Consider the following 17,466-nt stretch of genomic DNA (forward strand, 5'->3'; position numbering starts at 1 on the left):
TATCCATCCATCCATCCGTCCATCCGTCCTGTCTACTGTAACTATCTACACACATCTATCTATCTATCTATCTATCTATATCTATCTGTCTGTCTGTCTATCTGTCTGTCTGTCTGTCTATATCTATCTGTCTGTCTGTCTGTCTGTCTAACTATATTTATCTCTCTGTCTATCTGTCTATCTGTCTGTCTGTCTATCTATATCTATCTGTCTGTCTATCTGTCTGTCTGTCTGTCTGTCTAACTATATTTATCTCTCTGTCTATCTGTCTATCTGTCTGTCTATCTATCTATCTATCTATCTATCTATCTATCTATCTATCTATCTATCTATCTATCTATCTATCTATCTATCTATCTATCTATCTATCTATCTATCTATCTATCTATCTATCTATCTATCTATCTATCTATCTATCTATCTATCTATCTATCTATCTATCTATCTATCTATCTATCTATCTATCTATCTATCTATCTATCTATCTATCTATCTATCTATCTATCTATCTATCTATCTATCTATCTATCTATCTATCTATCTATCTATCTATCTATCTATCTATCTATCTATCTATCTATCTATCTATCTATCTATCTATCTATCTATCTATCTATCTATCTATCTATCTATCTATCTATCTATCTATCTATCTATCTATCTATCTATCTATCTATCTATCTATCTATCTATCTATCTATCTATCTATCTATCTATCTATCTATCTATCTATCTATCTATCTATCTATCTATCTATCTATCTATCTATCTATCTATCTATCTATCTATCTATCTATCTATCTATCTATCTATCTATCTATCTATCTATCTATCTATCTATCTATCTATCTATCTATCTATCTATCTATCTATCTATCTATCTATCTATCTATCTATCTATCTATCTATCTATCTATCTATCTATCTATCTATCTATCTATCTATCTATCTATCTATCTATCTATCTATCTATCTATCTATCTATCTATCTATCTATCTATCTATCTATCTATCTATCTATCTATCTATCTATCTATCTATCTATCTATCTATCTATCTATCTATCTATCTATCTATCTATCTATCTATCTATCTATCTATCTATCTATCTATCTATCTATCTATCTATCTATCTATCTATCTATCTATCTATCTATCTATCTATCTATCTATCTATCTATCTATCTATCTATCTATCTATCTATCTATCTATCTATCTATCTATCTATCTATCTATCTATCTATCTATCTATCTATCTATCTATCTATCTATCTATCTATCTATCTATCTATCTATCTATCTATCTATCTATCTATCTATCTATCTATCTATCTATCTATCTATCTATCTATCTATCTATCTATCTATCTATCTATCTATCTATCTATCTATCTATCTATCTATCTATCTATCTATCTATCTATCTATCTATCTATCTATCTATCTATCTATCTATCTATCTATCTATCTATCTATCTATCTATCTATCTATCTATCTATCTATCTATCTATCTATCTATCTATCTATCTATCTATCTATCTATCTATCTATCTATCTATCTATCTATCTATCTATCTATCTATCTATCTATCTATCTATCTATCTATCTATCTATCTATCTATCTATCTATCTATCTATCTATCTATCTATCTATCTATCTATCTATCTATCTATCTATCTATCTATCTATCTATCTATCTATCTATCTATCTATCTATCTATCTATCTATCTATCTATCTATCTATCTATCTATCTATCTATCTATCTATCTATCTATCTATCTATCTATCTATCTATCTATCTATCTATCTATCTATCTATCTATCTATCTATCTATCTATCTATCTATCTATCTATCTATCTATCTATCTATCTATCTATCTATCTATCTATCTATCTATCTATCTATCTATCTATCTATCTATCTATCTATCTATCTATCTATCTATCTATCTATCTATCTATCTATCTATCTATCTATCTATCTATCTATCTATCTATCTATCTATCTATCTATCTATCTATCTATCTATCTATCTATCTATCTATCTATCTATCTATCTATCTATCTATCTATCTATCTATCTATCTATCTATCTATCTATCTATCTATCTATCTATCTATCTATCTATCTATCTATCTATCTATCTATCTATCTATCTATCTATCTATCTATCTATCTATCTATCTATCTATCTATCTATCTATCTATCTATCTATCTATCTATCTATCTATCTATCTATCTATCTATCTATCTATCTATCTATCTATCTATCTATCTATCTATCTATCTATCTATCTATCTATCTATCTATCTATCTATCTATCTATCTATCTATCTATCTATCTATCTATCTATCTATCTATCTATCTATCTATCTATCTATCTATCTATCTATCTATCTATCTATCTATCTATCTATCTATCTATCTATCTATCTATCTATCTATCTATCTATCTATCTATCTATCTATCTATCTATCTATCTATCTATCTATCTATCTATCTATCTATCTATCTATCTATCTATCTATCTATCTATCTATCTATCTATCTATCTATCTATCTATCTATCTATCTATCTATCTATCTATCTATCTATCTATCTATCTATCTATCTATCTATCTATCTATCTATCTATCTATCTATCTATCTATCTATCTATCTATCTATCTATCTATCTATCTATCTATCTATCTATCTATCTATCTATCTATCTATCTATCTATCTATCTATCTATCTATCTATCTATCTATCTATCTATCTATCTATCTATCTATCTATCTATCTATCTATCTATCTATCTATCTATCTATCTATCTATCTATCTATCTATCTATCTATCTATCTATCTATCTATCTATCTATCTATCTATCTATCTATCTATCTATCTATCTATCTATCTATCTATCTATCTATCTATCTATCTATCTATCTATCTATCTATCTATCTATCTATCTATCTATCTATCTATCTATCTATCTATCTATCTATCTATCTATCTATCTATCTATCTATCTATCTATCTATCTATCTATCTATCTATCTATCTATCTATCTATCTATCTATCTATCTATCTATCTATCTATCTATCTATCTATCTATCTATCTATCTATCTATCTATCTATCTATCTATCTATCTATCTATCTATCTATCTATCTATCTATCTATCTATCTATCTATCTATCTATCTATCTATCTATCTATCTATCTATCTATCTATCTATCTATCTATCTATCTATCTATCTATCTATCTATCTATCTATCTATCTATCTATCTATCTATCTATCTATCTATCTATCTATCTATCTATCTATCTATCTATCTATCTATCTATCTATCTATCTATCTATCTATCTATCTATCTATCTATCTATCTATCTATCTATCTATCTATCTATCTATCTATCTATCTATCTATCTATCTATCTATCTATCTATCTATCTATCTATCTATCTATCTATCTATCTATCTATCTATCTATCTATCTATCTATCTATCTATCTATCTATCTATCTATCTATCTATCTATCTATCTATCTATCTATCTATCTATCTATCTATCTATCTATCTATCTATCTATCTATCTATCTATCTATCTATCTATCTATCTATCTATCTATCTATCTATCTATCTATCTATCTATCTATCTATCTATCTATCTATCTATCTATCTATCTATCTATCTATCTATCTATCTATCTATCTATCTATCTATCTATCTATCTATCTATCTATCTATCTATCTATCTATCTATCTATCTATCTATCTATCTATCTATCTATCTATCTATCTATCTATCTATCTATCTATCTATCTATCTATCTATCTATCTATCTATCTATCTATCTATCTATCTATCTATCTATCTATCTATCTATCTATCTATCTATCTATCTATCTATCTATCTATCTATCTATCTATCTATCTATCTATCTATCTATCTATCTATCTATCTATCTATCTATCTATCTATCTATCTATCTATCTATCTATCTATCTATCTATCTATCTATCTATCTATCTATCTATCTATCTATCTATCTATCTATCTATCTATCTATCTATCTATCTATCTATCTATCTATCTATCTATCTATCTATCTATCTATCTATCTATCTATCTATCTATCTATCTATCTATCTATCTATCTATCTATCTATCTATCTATCTATCTATCTATCTATCTATCTATCTATCTATCTATCTATCTATCTATCTATCTATCTATCTATCTATCTATCTATCTATCTATCTATCTATCTATCTATCTATCTATCTATCTATCTATCTATCTATCTATCTATCTATCTATCTATCTATCTATCTATCTATCTATCTATCTATCTATCTATCTATCTATCTATCTATCTATCTATCTATCTATCTATCTATCTATCTATCTATCTATCTATCTATCTATCTATCTATCTATCTATCTATCTATCTATCTATCTATCTATCTATCTATCTATCTATCTATCTATCTATCTATCTATCTATCTATCTATCTATCTATCTATCTATCTATCTATCTATCTATCTATCTATCTATCTATCTATCTATCTATCTATCTATCTATCTATCTATCTATCTATCTATCTATCTATCTATCTATCTATCTATCTATCTATCTATCTATCTATCTATCTATCTATCTATCTATCTATCTATCTATCTATCTATCTATCTATCTATCTATCTATCTATCTATCTATCTATCTATCTATCTATCTATCTATCTATCTATCTATCTATCTATCTATCTATCTATCTATCTATCTATCTATCTATCTATCTATCTATCTATCTATCTATCTATCTATCTATCTATCTATCTATCTATCTATCTATCTATCTATCTATCTATCTATCTATCTATCTATCTATCTATCTATCTATCTATCTATCTATCTATCTATCTATCTATCTATCTATCTATCTATCTATCTATCTATCTATCTATCTATCTATCTATCTATCTATCTATCTATCTATCTATCTATCTATCTATCTATCTATCTATCTATCTATCTATCTATCTATCTATCTATCTATCTATCTATCTATCTATCTATCTATCTATCTATCTATCTATCTATCTATCTATCTATCTATCTGTCTGTCTATCTGTCTGTCTGTCTGTCTGTCTATATCTGCCTGTCCATCTGTCTGTCTATCTGTCTGTCTGTCTGAATGTATGTATGTATATTTGTCTACCAACTCATTTGCTGTACTTTTTTCACAGTGACAATGTGCTGCGACGAGAAGCATGTATAGAGGCCAGGGTAAGGAATATGTAGTTTGAAAATAACGTGCTCATAAATGTCATTTTAATATTTGTTAGTTTTAGTTTTTTTCCATTTTTATTTCAGTTTAGTTATTTTAGTACATCAAGTTAAACTAAATGAAAATGAGAACTGTTGCTTTGGTAACTAGTTTAAATGAAGTAAGTTAAATAAATAACAAACTTCTTTTTTTTTTTAGTTATAGTTTTAGTTAACTGTAATGACCCTGATACCCAGTACTCGAAGGTTCATTACAGTTAAATATATTGTATGTGATTTCCAGGCATTTGGTCATCAATTAATTGGACCTCAGGAGCATCTGAAGAAAGCCATAGTCATTCTAAATCCTGCTGCCTGTAATGGGTATGATTATACACATGGCCCTCACTGTGCCATAAATCATTTTTTTTAGCTATGTCAGTTAGTTTGTGTTAACATAATTATATTTTCTCTGCAGAAAAGCTAATAGTTTGTTTGAGAAGAATGCAGCTCCCATTTTACACTTAGCTGGTGTGGAGGTCAAAATTGTGAAGGTAACATCCTTTATTGATTTAAGTGCTTAGGTCCTTTGCTACAGGTTCTTTTTATATGTATTTTAGTGTATTAATAATTTGTGATTTGTTGCTCAATTGCCTGTAACAGACTGATTATGAAGGCCAGGCAAAAAAGCTCATGGAATTGATGGATCAAACAGATATGCTGATCATTGCTGGAGGTGATGGGACATTACAGGAGGTACAAAAGTATCTTCATAAAGTGGGATTATTTAAAAAATATATATATTTCTGACAATTTGACCATATTTAAATGTTTGCATGTGTTGATTTTTTCATACAGGTGATAACTGGCTTACTGCGCAGAGTTGATGAGGTATTTACTAGTAATAAAAAAAAGTATTGTTTAAGTTATTAAGCTATATTAAGTTATTGCACATTCCAGAGTTTTCTGAATTTGAACTACTGTAACCACAGGAGACCTTCAGTAAAATACCAATCGGTTTCATTCCTCTGGGTTCCAGTAACTCTTTGAGTCAGAGTCTACATCTGGTTTCTGACAACAAAGTACAGTAAGTTTCATGAGTTCACTTTTCAAACATTTTTTTGCCAAAGTGTGTTATGATCCGATGTCATCTATTTCTGGTTTTTCAGGCACATTACCTCTGCAACCCTGTCAATACTGAAAGGAGAAACTGTTCCACTGGATGTTCTGCAGATAAAAGTAAATTTGATAGGCATTTTGAAAAATAACTCATTAAGGTTTGTCAGCTTTTTTTCACACCGAGTTGATTGTGTAATTTCTGTTTTTAGAGTGAGAAGGAGCAGCCAGTGTTTGCTCTGTTTGGCTTACGTTGGGGTGCATTCAGAGACGTCGCTTCTTCTATCAGCAAGTATGCTCATAAATGTTTTATTTACAGCATAAATACAAAATGCAAATGTGTATTTCTAATGTGAATTTTCCTTGAAGATATTGGTACCTTGGCCCCTTGAAAACAAGAGCAGCACATTGGTTTAGTAGCCTTAAGGTGAGTGCTGCTCTTTGCATTGTTTTTAAAGGAGTACTTCAATGACATTGATAGCTCAGTTGCATCATATATTAAGGCCTTCATGTGAGTTAGTATTGGATTGATCACAATATCTTCTCTCTTACAGCAGTGGCCACAGTCTCACCAGGCCTCCCTCTCCTATCTGGCTCCTGTACCTCGTCCACCTGACCTTCCCACTGAAATACCACCCCGGCCGAACCTCCTCTACCGCATCTACTGCAGACTCAAGAACTACTGGAACCCTCCTATAGAAGGTGGTTTATCACTTTTATAAACATTTCATCATATAGAATATAGCTTATGGATATTAGCATTCTAATATTGTCTCGAAGCAGGTTCAAAACATAATCATTTATAAAACATAAATCATTCATTCAAGAACAATGTCTTCAGTCATCAAGAGTCTATGCTGTGAACTTCACATACTTTTGAAAATCCAGCATTTAGCTGATCCTGATAAGTGCTCGTTGTTACAATTGTAAACACTGTGACTTTTTCCATTTTGTGTGTTTTATGAATCAGTCCATGGGTGTGACGTCTGAGGCTGAGACTAAAGGATGTCTAACATTTTAATTCATGTTTAATAATAATATATAATAATATATTTTCTGTTGGTAGAGCCACTGAAAGAGCCTGAGCCAGAGCGATGGGAGAGCAAAGACATTTCCACATTGGAGCTCACAGTTAGCACACACAATAAGAACCCTGTCAAGAGAGTGAGTACTGACATAATAGTTGCTCTTCATGGGAATGTATGTATTATAAATTCAATAGAATTTGTCCTGATTGGTGTTGTTTACTGTCTTCAGCGTGAGGACGATTCTATGGTGATAACTCTGGACTCAGACTCCCTCACAGTTGGTCAGTTCATCACTGAGGGGTGAGTGTCATTCACAAAACTGCTTGTGAAAGGAGAAATGGAAAGTTTACCTCATGTTGAATCAGTTGCACTTTTTTGCCTGCTGTACTTCAGTGAACTTAATTTAATTTGCCATTAGAACCTTTCTAGGTTTTTGGGTATGAATGAATAATACTTTGTCATTCAGAACTAAGAAAGTATTGAAGCCGATGGAGTCCATAGAAGATGCTTCGCAGATAGAGGCCAGTGCTGCTAGTCTCAATCTCCCAGAGGTCAGTATTATTTGAAAAAGTTTGGGGGACTGATTTCTTTGTAATCATCCATTGATCTAAGCTGTGATGCAGCCATTATGATCTTTTACTTTTCTTCTCCTGTCCACAGGAGGGTGCCGGCTTTTATGACATTGACAATGAGGAATATGAGGCAATGTCTGTGGAAGTGAGACTGTTGCCACGGAAACTGAGGTTCTTTTGCAGTGCAGAGCGCAGAGAGCAGCTTGCACAGGCTCAGTGATGACAGTTGTGTTAATATGTGTAGAGGAGCCTGAGGAACTGCTGATGAAACTGGAAAACATACCAGTTACAACAAAAAAAGGTCTCATAAAGGTCACCATACTCCAACTGAACAATCTGTGGTCTATGGACTTTAAGAAACAGCAGTTAAATTGTCATTTTGATGCTTTTTAACAGCATGAATGATGTTATTAACTTAATACAGGCATAGACAATGAGGGGCAATGTCTGTGGAAGTGAGACTGTTGCCACGGAAACTGAGGTTCTTTTGCAGTGCAGAGCGCAGAGAGCAGCTTGCACAGGCTCAGTGATGACAGTTGTGTTAATATGTGTAGAGGAGCCTGAGGAACTGCTGATGAAACTGGAAAACATACCAGTTACAACAAAAAAAGGTCTCATAAAGGTCACCATACTCCAACTGAACAATCTGTGGTCTATGGACTTTAAGAAACAGCAGTTAAATTGTCATTTTGATGCTTTTTAACAGCATGAATGATGTTATTAACTTAATACAGGCATAAAGTTAAGGTTTACTTTGAATGTTTTTTTTTTTAAACTAATATCATGAAGATGATAATGCAAAGATGGCTCAAGAAACTCGCATGATACTGAATGTGTCTGACCAGATGAGGACCAAGAATAAAAGTCATTATCAATCTCTTATTTTTCTTATTTTAAGACTTCCCCATGCATTTGTGATAATCTTGTAGCTTCCTTCAGGTAAACCAGTGTTTTGTTTTTCTCAAATCAACCCCCAAATACTGCACAAACAAAGCATGTGATAGAAAAGAAGGAACCGTTTATTTCAAAATGGCAGTGAATAAGAATCACTGGCTTTAAAACAACAGACACATGCTGTTAGTTTGTATTACTGTATAGGTAGTGTGTAAGACAGAGGCATTACACTAGTGCTTTGTGATACTAGTAGAGTAAAACCCAACATTCTTTGCGCTTGTTATTGTGACAAAGACTTGTGCAACACTTAGATAACTCACAAAAAATATCACACATACACAATACCAGACAACCTGTACAATAATATACATTTCCATTCATTTACAATAGGACACTAAATAACTAACCAACATCCTACAACAGGATGGTTTCAAAGATTTATAATACAGAAAGTTCTCTGATAGATAAGAAATGTAAAAACAATATTCACATTTAATCAAATCTAGGTTATAAGCAACAGTATTATTTATTGTTAATTTAACTATTTTATTTCACGTAATTTAAAGAACTTCATCCATCAAACTGTGACAAACCCGAGTGCCTGCACTCATTCTCAAATAATCAATTATTATTTTATTAGAAGGCTGAAAATTAGATGAAAGGAAACTGTAAACTCAAAAGGTCAAGTAAATACTTTTCTTTTAAACTTCACCAGCTTTATGAATAATTTGAATAATTAAGTGTCCAGTTAGGGTTTTCACAGGATGAACATATAAACGCACACAAAACCACAATCAATCAGCCTTGTGAGGCCAGTTTGCTGCTGTTCTCCAGAAATGATCGACCCAAATACATTTAAATAAGAAACCCCAAGTATATACATATTCAAAGTCTTTAACAGGTAATAATCAGGAGCATTCACTGATGACAGACGGGAATAGAATCACATTCATTTCTTTAGAGCAAATTAAGGGACTCAAAAAGCTGAATGTAACATTTCTGTGTCTGTTTAAATCATATGTGCATCAGACTGTGCATTAAATGTACAATTTACATTCAATACCAAGAGTGACAGTGATTAAAGGCCTGTACAGAATGAACAAATACACATTTTATGCTTCAATTCATGAGTTTTCAGTCCGTTTAGTAAGTGTAATAACAGCAAATGCTTGAACAGAGAATGGCGTAGACAGCATTGAAATGACAGTCACATTCATCAGATATCATTTGGGTAGTGAAATAATGACTGAGAACCTTCTACACTGTTGTTCACTCCCATTCATATACATCAATAAGTGCTGTGCCAAACTACAGTAGTGAACTGATTGTGTCTATGTGTCCATGCACAATAAAAATCCACAAGTAACACAACAAACACAGTGACTGATGTCTGTTTTTTCCCAAAATGAAATGACTGTTTACATGTACATGATTAAGTGTGGCAAAGATTGTGAAAATCTTCACCATCACAGTACTGTGTGTACTGTGTGCAACATCCATAAAAGTTTTAGAAATACAGATATGACATTCAAAGCAGACTTTACCAAACCGCTGTTACCAGCATAAATACGTGGATCCGGGAAGTGAGAGTTGCCCCGTTGATGGACCGTTTTTCCAATTCTCTGGTGTCCAAGTGAAGCAGATTTATATTCACATCAGTTCCCCCAGACAGCACTGGCTAGAAGAACAAAGTCACAACTGAAGACCACACAATAAAAAGCAGTAGAGAGAGGCACAGAGATCATGTTTTGGAAACAAGTCGAGTAGAAATCCAAGATGGCTAGAAGGATACTAAGCACATAAGATAGACAGACAAGCAGAAAGACGTCACTGGATTGACTGGCTGCAGAGTGCACAAAAAGCCTGCAGATGGATTGCACCTTTTGGTGTTAGCAGTATCAGTGCAGTCCAGAGGGGTCAGGAATGGCTCCTGAGATAGCCAAGCCAGAGAAAGAGAGAAAAGAAAGCAGGTAATCAGTAGGCAGTGTGTTGTAGCCCTAAAAGAAAATGGGCTCCAGAGAGAGCGGCAGAGACTGAGAGTCTTACGGGCAGCAGGGGTTGTCGATAACCAGCATGACGTCGATGCCGTAGATTTCCAGCAGGTCGATGAGAAAACCGCGGTCACACTGAGGATCCAGCCCCATGGCTCTCACGTGTTCAGCAGTCAGGGTAGGATCGGAGCTCCCTGCCACCTCAGACAGGGTCTGGAAGATTCTGTTGTTTTGCTCCATAAAAAACCTGGATCACAAACAGAGGGAAATTCCATACAGATTAATCACAGCAACATAAACAGTAATTTTCCATTGGTTTGCACAACAAAACACAAAAAAATTAAATAAATAAAATTAAAAAAAAAAACAGAAAAACAGTGGGCTTCCATAGATATATTTATATTAGAACATAAAAAATTGTGGATTTGTAATTGTCAAATAACTTACTTTATGCAATCATATAAATTGACAACAAATACACTACCACTGAAATATCTTGGGCCTGTAATTTTTTTTTAAGAAATTTCTACTTTTTTTTCCAGGAAGGATGCATTACATTAATCAAAATTGACAGTAAAGACATTTACAATAAACTGTTACAAAATGCTTCTATTTCAATAAATGATATTCTTTTGTACTTTCTATTCATTGAAAAAAAATATTAACCAGGACAACTTTTTTTTAACATTGATAATAAATGTTTTCTGAGCAGCAAATCAGAATATTAGAATAATTTGTGAAGGATGACAATATTACTGTTTTTATTGTATTTTTATCAAATAAATGCATCTTTGGTACGCATGAGACCTTTTAAAAAAATCTTACTAACCCCAAACTTTTGAAATGTAATAATGACAATTATTATCTATGATTATTATACTATGCACAATTCAAAGTATGAAAATATAGTATTGCATTTCCATCAGTTTCCCAATATTATCGCTTAATCAAGGTTAAAGAAAGTTAAACTATTTTCACAAGAAGTGTATTGTGCTCTTCCAAAATACTCTTTCTGTCTCATTCAAATCTGCAGATGTGATAAACTTCCATCATTGTGCTAAGTCGTGTAATTCCATCACGTACAAAATGAAGAGGTCTTCCTCATTAGATGTGCAGTCTCCATCCACCTCCTGAGAGTACAGCAGCATCTGCCTGCAAAGATATCAACATCATCATATGCCTGTGGAACAATATGTTTTCAGATTGTTTTTCCTCATAAGCTTTTGAGATTTTAAAAGGCTGACATACCTTTGCTCACAGAGCTTGCGATACTTCTCTCGGTCCGCACTGTTGAGTCTAAGCAGAGGCTGGAGGCTCTCTCTATGTGTCTTTACATTCTGATTGTCAATGTAGACATCATACAGCTCCTTCTTTTCCTCAAAGATCTTCTCTGTTGTACCTGAGAACCCAAATAAAAATGACTCCACTGATTTATTCTTACTGAGAAACATTCTTACTAATTACCAACTACTACTTATGTTGGAAGTAAAGGTTCTTATTTCCTCATTCTAGATGTAGATGTTATTTAAAGGGGTCGGTCATATGATGCGATTTCAATTTTTCCTTTCTCTTTGGAGTGTTACAAACTCTTGGTGCATAAAGAAGATCTGTAAAGTTGCAAAGACTAAAGTCTCAAATCCAAAGAGATATTCTTTATAGAAGTTAAGAGTCAGCCACGCCAACCTAAAACGGCTCGTTCTAACACGCCCCCACATATCTACGTCACGATGTGGGAAGATTTGCATAACGCTGCCCAAATGTTCACGCAAAGAAAGAAGGCGTAACTTTTATTCTCGCTGTAGTATTGTTGTTGCCGCCGCCGATGAGCTTTGTAAAAATCAACGCGTTTCAGAAAGGAGGGGCATAGAGGAGAAACAATAATGTACAGTATGTGGAAAATAATGTGTTTTTTGAACCTTAAACCGCATAAATACATTTCATTACACCAAATACACAAAATAATGTTCTTTTAGCAACATCATATGACCCCTTTAACATCCAACCGTTAAACCCTTTTGTGCCTGTGGAATTATGAATTTTGACTCCTACTTTAGTCCTTTTCTTGATTGAGACACTTACAGGCCACGTAAGACAGCTCAGTCTCAAGAGCGGAGATGTCTGCAACATTGATGTAGAAGAAAGGGCGGAACTCCGGAACAGAAATGCCCATCCCAGGAATGGATACATTAGCAAGGCAGCAGCAACAGTATACTAAGAGATGCAAGTCAAAAAACATAAAGTATCAAAATAACCATGAGTTATAACGTGAAAACACTACTAGAGTTACAGACTATAAAAATGCACAAATCAATGACAATGTGCAAGAGCATGTACATGATTTTTATCAATGGATTCTCAAGCTATCTTGAATTTGTCATGAAAAATATGCATAGACATTAAGACAGCCATGTCTTAATAAATGGATTTCCACTCTCACCCCGATAGCAGACCACACCGACAGGGGGAGGAGAGAAAATGAGGATGCGTTTCCTGAGCAAAGCAAACTTCCACAGCACCATGATCTGCTCTCCAAAGAAGCGGATGAACTGGGACATGCAGCCAGCTGGGTGTGTAATCTGATCGGAGGTGGACAGAGAACAGAAAAGGGACATGATTTGTGCTTCTCATCTCTTATTAAATGATAGACACATCACATGTATTAAACAGGCTCTTAAAGTTTATAAGAAAACATGGCAGCTTTTATATCATAAAAAAATTTAATAATTATTAATGAAATATATTCATTTATAAAAAAAAATATTATTATAATAATAGTTAGAGATCGTTCAGTGAGAGACCATTCAGCCAATAATCACAGGCGTTTGGCTGATTATTAGAAGTGGTCATTCAATCTAGTCTTATTTTTTTTAAATCCCCTGACAGGCTAGTAAATTCATAATGCAATTATTCAAAGTTCAAAGAACAGTTTAATTTTCAAAAATATTTTTTTATAATGTTTGTGTACTTAATACCGGATATCATTCATTTTTTTATTATATTTACCACCAATTTTATGTCACTATTACTATAAAAACATGGATTTAGAAAGTGCATCTTCAAGACTGAACAAGGCTTTATTTAACAAACAGCATAACCAAATCTAGTACTGAGTTAAAGTATACCTCAGCATATTTTTCAACAAGAGTATGGAATTCTTCTTTAACAATAGAGGATCTTGTGGTTTGTGGACAGAGAAATTTGTCTCACAATAGTTGTTTTCACGAAATTAAACTCTCCCATGCGTATAATGCTGCTAGGAGTTGCAGAAGTATTGCACCCTGGTTAATCAGTAACATGAAATTCCCTGAGTGGCCTGGCCTAGATTTCCTCAGAAACTAGAAAAAGACATCAGAAAAACGAAAAAAAAAAAAAAAATCGAATTATCTAATACTACTGTCATTAAAATATATTTAATTGAACTGGAATTTAATGGAAGCTGAAGCTTTGATTAGTGACAGATAATGTTGGGTTTATATCTTCAAACCTTCATCTCTGGATGCATGCAGCGGTTGACTATGGGCCCAAGAGCACTGGTCGGGCAGTCTGTGACCAAACCGTTCCCTCCCGGAGGCAACACTGCCTTTTTATCCTCGTAGAAAGCTTCCAGTGGAGAGTATTGACCTGGACACTGCAACTGGTGCCTTCAAGAAAGCATGTGCAGACTGTTGGTGTTGTCATAAAATGCATTGCACTTAACAGGAAGTTGCTTTATTTAGATGCAGACATTGAGCAACAGACATTTTTAACGCAGTTGATCAACTTTATATTACAATTTTGCATGCTGCATATTACAACCTTAACTGATTGAAGAAGAGATGTAGTGAAGTGAGTCCAAATTAAACAAATTCCATGTCACATCGCATGCAACTCAGAGCTTATGTTTAATACATAACATCTTAAAATAGAAATGATGCGTGCAAAAGAGTAAGAGAAAGAGACATAACAAGGTACAACGTGAAGCAAGCATGCACTTACCGGACTTGATTTTCCAGGAAGTGCATGTAACGGTATAGGAGTGTGTAAGAAGGAGACAAAATCCCTACAGATTTCATCCGAGCTCCTCGTTCCAGCTCACTCTCCACTCTCCACGTGGCAAAGCATGCTAGTCCAAAGTAACAGCCTTTACGAAAATATCTACAAAATAAGACAAAAGACAAGAATCTGAATTAATCTATATACATATACACAAAATGAACATGTTTGGATGAAAATATGCAACTAATCAAACAGTTTGCCTCATGATTACAAAATTTGCAGTAGCAGCTCCGAAGTGCTGGAATAAGCTACCTCTATATCTCAGACTGGCTACGTCATTAGGCTATTTTAAACGAAAATTGAAAGTGCATTTACTTGAATTAGCGTTTGGTTCTGCAGACTAATTAGCTAGAGGCTTTTTTTTATAACATTTGTTGTTGTTGGTCATTGTTTGAAAGTTAATATTGTGCCATTTTTATTTAGAGATTGTAGATTGGTCAACGTTACGTTGTTTTAATTGTGCTTTATAATTAAATAAACAAACACAATCATCAATGACTTATTAATGATTTCATTGTTTACATTTTTTTAGGATGGTGAAAACATTCTGGACTCGTTGACCGGTCTGCCTCATCCGGACGATGTGTTGATGTTCGCGGTGCCGGTTTGTGCTCCTTACATGGCGCTCTCCAACTACAAGTATGTTTTCAAGATGCACTGAACAGATCAGCACAAGAGCTAATAATAACAACATCACCTCTCAGAGCAGAATCATCGAATAAAAACCAGTGCTTCACTCTCAACTATCTGTCTTGACTCCAGGTACAAAGTGAAATTAACTCCAGGCACTCAGAAAAAGGGGAAAGGTAAAGATCGTCTTAATGTAGAACTTCAATGCTATAAATCCGTATGTAAATATACTAAGCGTGATCTGTGTCTGCAGCGGCCCGCACCGCCGTGCTGAGCTTCATGCGCGGGAAAGACGCCAGCGCTCGAGAGAAGGATCTCTTCAGGAGCATAAAGGTATTTGAAGCAGATGGTTCATGAATCTTGAGCGTTGAACTGAAGGTGTGTGTGATGTAACGCTGCTGTTTTACAGGACACTGATCTGTCCAGAAACATGCCTGGTAAAGTCAAGGTTTCTGCACCAAACCTGTTAGCAGCAAAGAAGAAGTGAAGCTGTGGCTGCTGGATGATTTCGGCTGAGAGGCACTGAGCACATCCCACAATGCTTTCAGTCGCCTTCTGGAAGACTGAATATTTACATTATATTGTATACCAGAGAACAGTTTAAGCTTCAAGTTTGTTGGTTTTTTCCCTCATCAATTAATTGCATTTAATAATAAATAAATAAAAATAATTATATAAATGTGAATGTTCCACCATTTATTTTCCATGTTGGAAAAAAACGATACAAAATGTAGGCTTCGTTACAAATCTGCATCAGGATTAGAGTTGTGCTGAATCATGAGAATTTGTCAGATAATCTTGAAGAGATTCAGTACATTTGTGAAGTGGGCTGACAGACCGATATCTAATAACAGCTGATTTCATTCAGAAAGTGCTGATTGTTTGGTTACAGTTAGGAAATTGTTACAAACTGTAACACTCTGGCGACAAAAAAAGACCATTAACCAGTGTTTGACGTTTTTAATGCAGATGTGGTATTAATGAATGTAGGTGAAACTGCTAGAATCAAATCGGGCATGGTTTTTGCTCTGTCCAGTGGAATAAATGTTTTTTCTGCTACACTCTTAAATGACATTGCCTTTCCCAGTCCGTATGAGATGAGACACTAACCCATCATAAAAGTCTCGTTTTTTTCCACAGAGATCCATCCTCTTGTTCTCATCTGACTGTGATTGTCTTCTAGGAATCTGCCACAGTTCTCTGTTTGAGCCGAAGGAGCAGGGCTTTGGGCAGAACGTCCCACATGTGCTCCAGTCGCTTCTGGTGCAGGACAGCCACGTCGAAACACAACCTGGACACGGCACAATCAAACTTTAGAGAGGATCCAGTTATTAAGCAAAATGTTACAAATGTCCTCTGTCTCTTATATATGCAGTGGCATTTATGAAAGAGATTCCCACATGAAGTCACTTGAGATCCGATGAGAGCCGCTTGCCATAGACTTGAACTCTACTCCCTCCAGATTCACATCTTGAGGTAGGCACCATTCTATCATGTTCCCTGTAAAAGACAATGTGGGCCTATGTAAACAATTGTGAAGCTGTTGGACTAGGTTTTAATCAAACAGTGTTTGCAGAAGAACACAAAACTCTCTAAATGACTTTTTTCCACTGAACTCCCTATGAAAAAAGAGGAAGTCTTAAAAACAGTACAGTAGTCAGCTGTATGACTTATACAACTCTCACTTCATTGAAGTTCATTCACAGGGCATGTTGGCAAAGCATGCTAGTCCAAAGTAACAGCCTTTACGAAAATATCTACAAAATAAGACAAGCACATTTAATCTGGATTAATCTATATACATACACACAAAATTAACCTGTTTGGATGAAGATTTGCAACTAATAACCAAACAGTTTGCCTCATGATTACAAAACATCTTGAATTAATTACTCATTAGAAAACAAAAC

General features: G+C 33.6%; 3 protein-coding genes across 6 annotated transcripts in view; 2 read left to right on the top strand and 1 right to left on the bottom strand.

Moving 5' to 3' along the window:
• Positions 1-8,428, top strand: part of agk (acylglycerol kinase) — a 9,969-nt gene extending 1,541 nt beyond the window's left edge. Inside the window, exons 2-15 of the mRNA XM_016483280.1 lie at positions 5,272-5,311; positions 5,595-5,674; positions 5,769-5,844; positions 5,954-6,046; positions 6,149-6,181; positions 6,283-6,377; positions 6,460-6,529; positions 6,619-6,698; positions 6,776-6,833; positions 6,961-7,108; positions 7,473-7,570; positions 7,664-7,734; positions 7,901-7,985; positions 8,095-8,428. Of these exons, the coding sequence (XP_016338766.1) occupies positions 5,272-5,311; positions 5,595-5,674; positions 5,769-5,844; positions 5,954-6,046; positions 6,149-6,181; positions 6,283-6,377; positions 6,460-6,529; positions 6,619-6,698; positions 6,776-6,833; positions 6,961-7,108; positions 7,473-7,570; positions 7,664-7,734; positions 7,901-7,985; positions 8,095-8,226 (1,159 nt within the window). The 3' untranslated portion in view covers positions 8,227-8,428. The remainder of the gene's footprint in view (positions 1-5,271; positions 5,312-5,594; positions 5,675-5,768; positions 5,845-5,953; positions 6,047-6,148; positions 6,182-6,282; positions 6,378-6,459; positions 6,530-6,618; positions 6,699-6,775; positions 6,834-6,960; positions 7,109-7,472; positions 7,571-7,663; positions 7,735-7,900; positions 7,986-8,094) is intronic.
• A 579-nt stretch (positions 8,429-9,007) lies between these two features.
• LOC107686315 (protein LCHN-like) overlaps positions 9,008-17,466 on the bottom strand; it is a 10,097-nt gene continuing 1,638 nt past the window's right edge. The window contains exons 3-12 of one of the 4 annotated variants that reach the window (XM_016483279.1): positions 17,261-17,313; positions 14,867-14,972; positions 14,376-14,532; positions 13,329-13,467; positions 12,971-13,102; positions 12,140-12,290; positions 11,975-12,043; positions 10,947-11,138; positions 10,781-10,830; positions 9,008-10,578 (exon numbers count right to left, since the gene is read on the bottom strand). In XM_016483279.1, coding sequence (XP_016338765.1) covers positions 10,818-10,830; positions 10,947-11,138; positions 11,975-12,043; positions 12,140-12,290; positions 12,971-13,102; positions 13,329-13,467; positions 14,376-14,532; positions 14,867-14,972; positions 17,261-17,313 — 1,012 coding nt within the window. In that variant the 3' untranslated portion in view covers positions 9,008-10,578; positions 10,781-10,817. Of the gene's footprint in view, positions 10,831-10,946; positions 11,139-11,974; positions 12,044-12,139; positions 12,291-12,970; positions 13,103-13,328; positions 13,468-14,375; positions 14,533-14,866; positions 14,973-17,260; positions 17,314-17,466 lie in introns of all 4 variants that reach the window. The other 3 variants (XM_016483277.1, XM_016483276.1, XM_016483278.1) reach the window with 3 other exon arrangements.
• LOC107686317 (nuclear export mediator factor Nemf-like) lies at positions 15,388-16,217 on the top strand. The gene is made up of 4 exons (XM_016483281.1): positions 15,388-15,565; positions 15,689-15,732; positions 15,810-15,889; positions 15,966-16,217. Exons 1-4 carry the CDS (start codon positions 15,516-15,518, stop codon positions 16,041-16,043), a joined length of 252 nt encoding a protein of 83 aa, XP_016338767.1. The 5' UTR covers positions 15,388-15,515; the 3' UTR covers positions 16,044-16,217.

Source organism: Sinocyclocheilus anshuiensis, unplaced genomic scaffold, assembly GCF_001515605.1.
Source record: "Sinocyclocheilus anshuiensis isolate Anshui unplaced genomic scaffold, SAMN03320099.WGS_v1.1 scaffold481, whole genome shotgun sequence".
Lineage (NCBI taxonomy): Eukaryota > Metazoa > Chordata > Actinopteri > Cypriniformes > Cyprinidae > Sinocyclocheilus > Sinocyclocheilus anshuiensis.

Excerpts from the sequence above, each read along its gene's own strand:
- LOC107686317 (XM_016483281.1), top strand. The coding sequence starts at position 15,516 with ATGTTCGCGGTGCCGGTTTGTGCTCCTTACATGGCGCTCTCCAACTAC. Across the intron at positions 15,566-15,688 it reads ATGGCGCTCTCCAACTACAA|GTACAAAGTGAAATTAACTC; the intron begins GTATGTTTTCAA and ends TCTTGACTCCAG. Across the intron at positions 15,733-15,809 it reads CACTCAGAAAAAGGGGAAAG|CGGCCCGCACCGCCGTGCTG; the intron begins GTAAAGATCGTC and ends CTGTGTCTGCAG.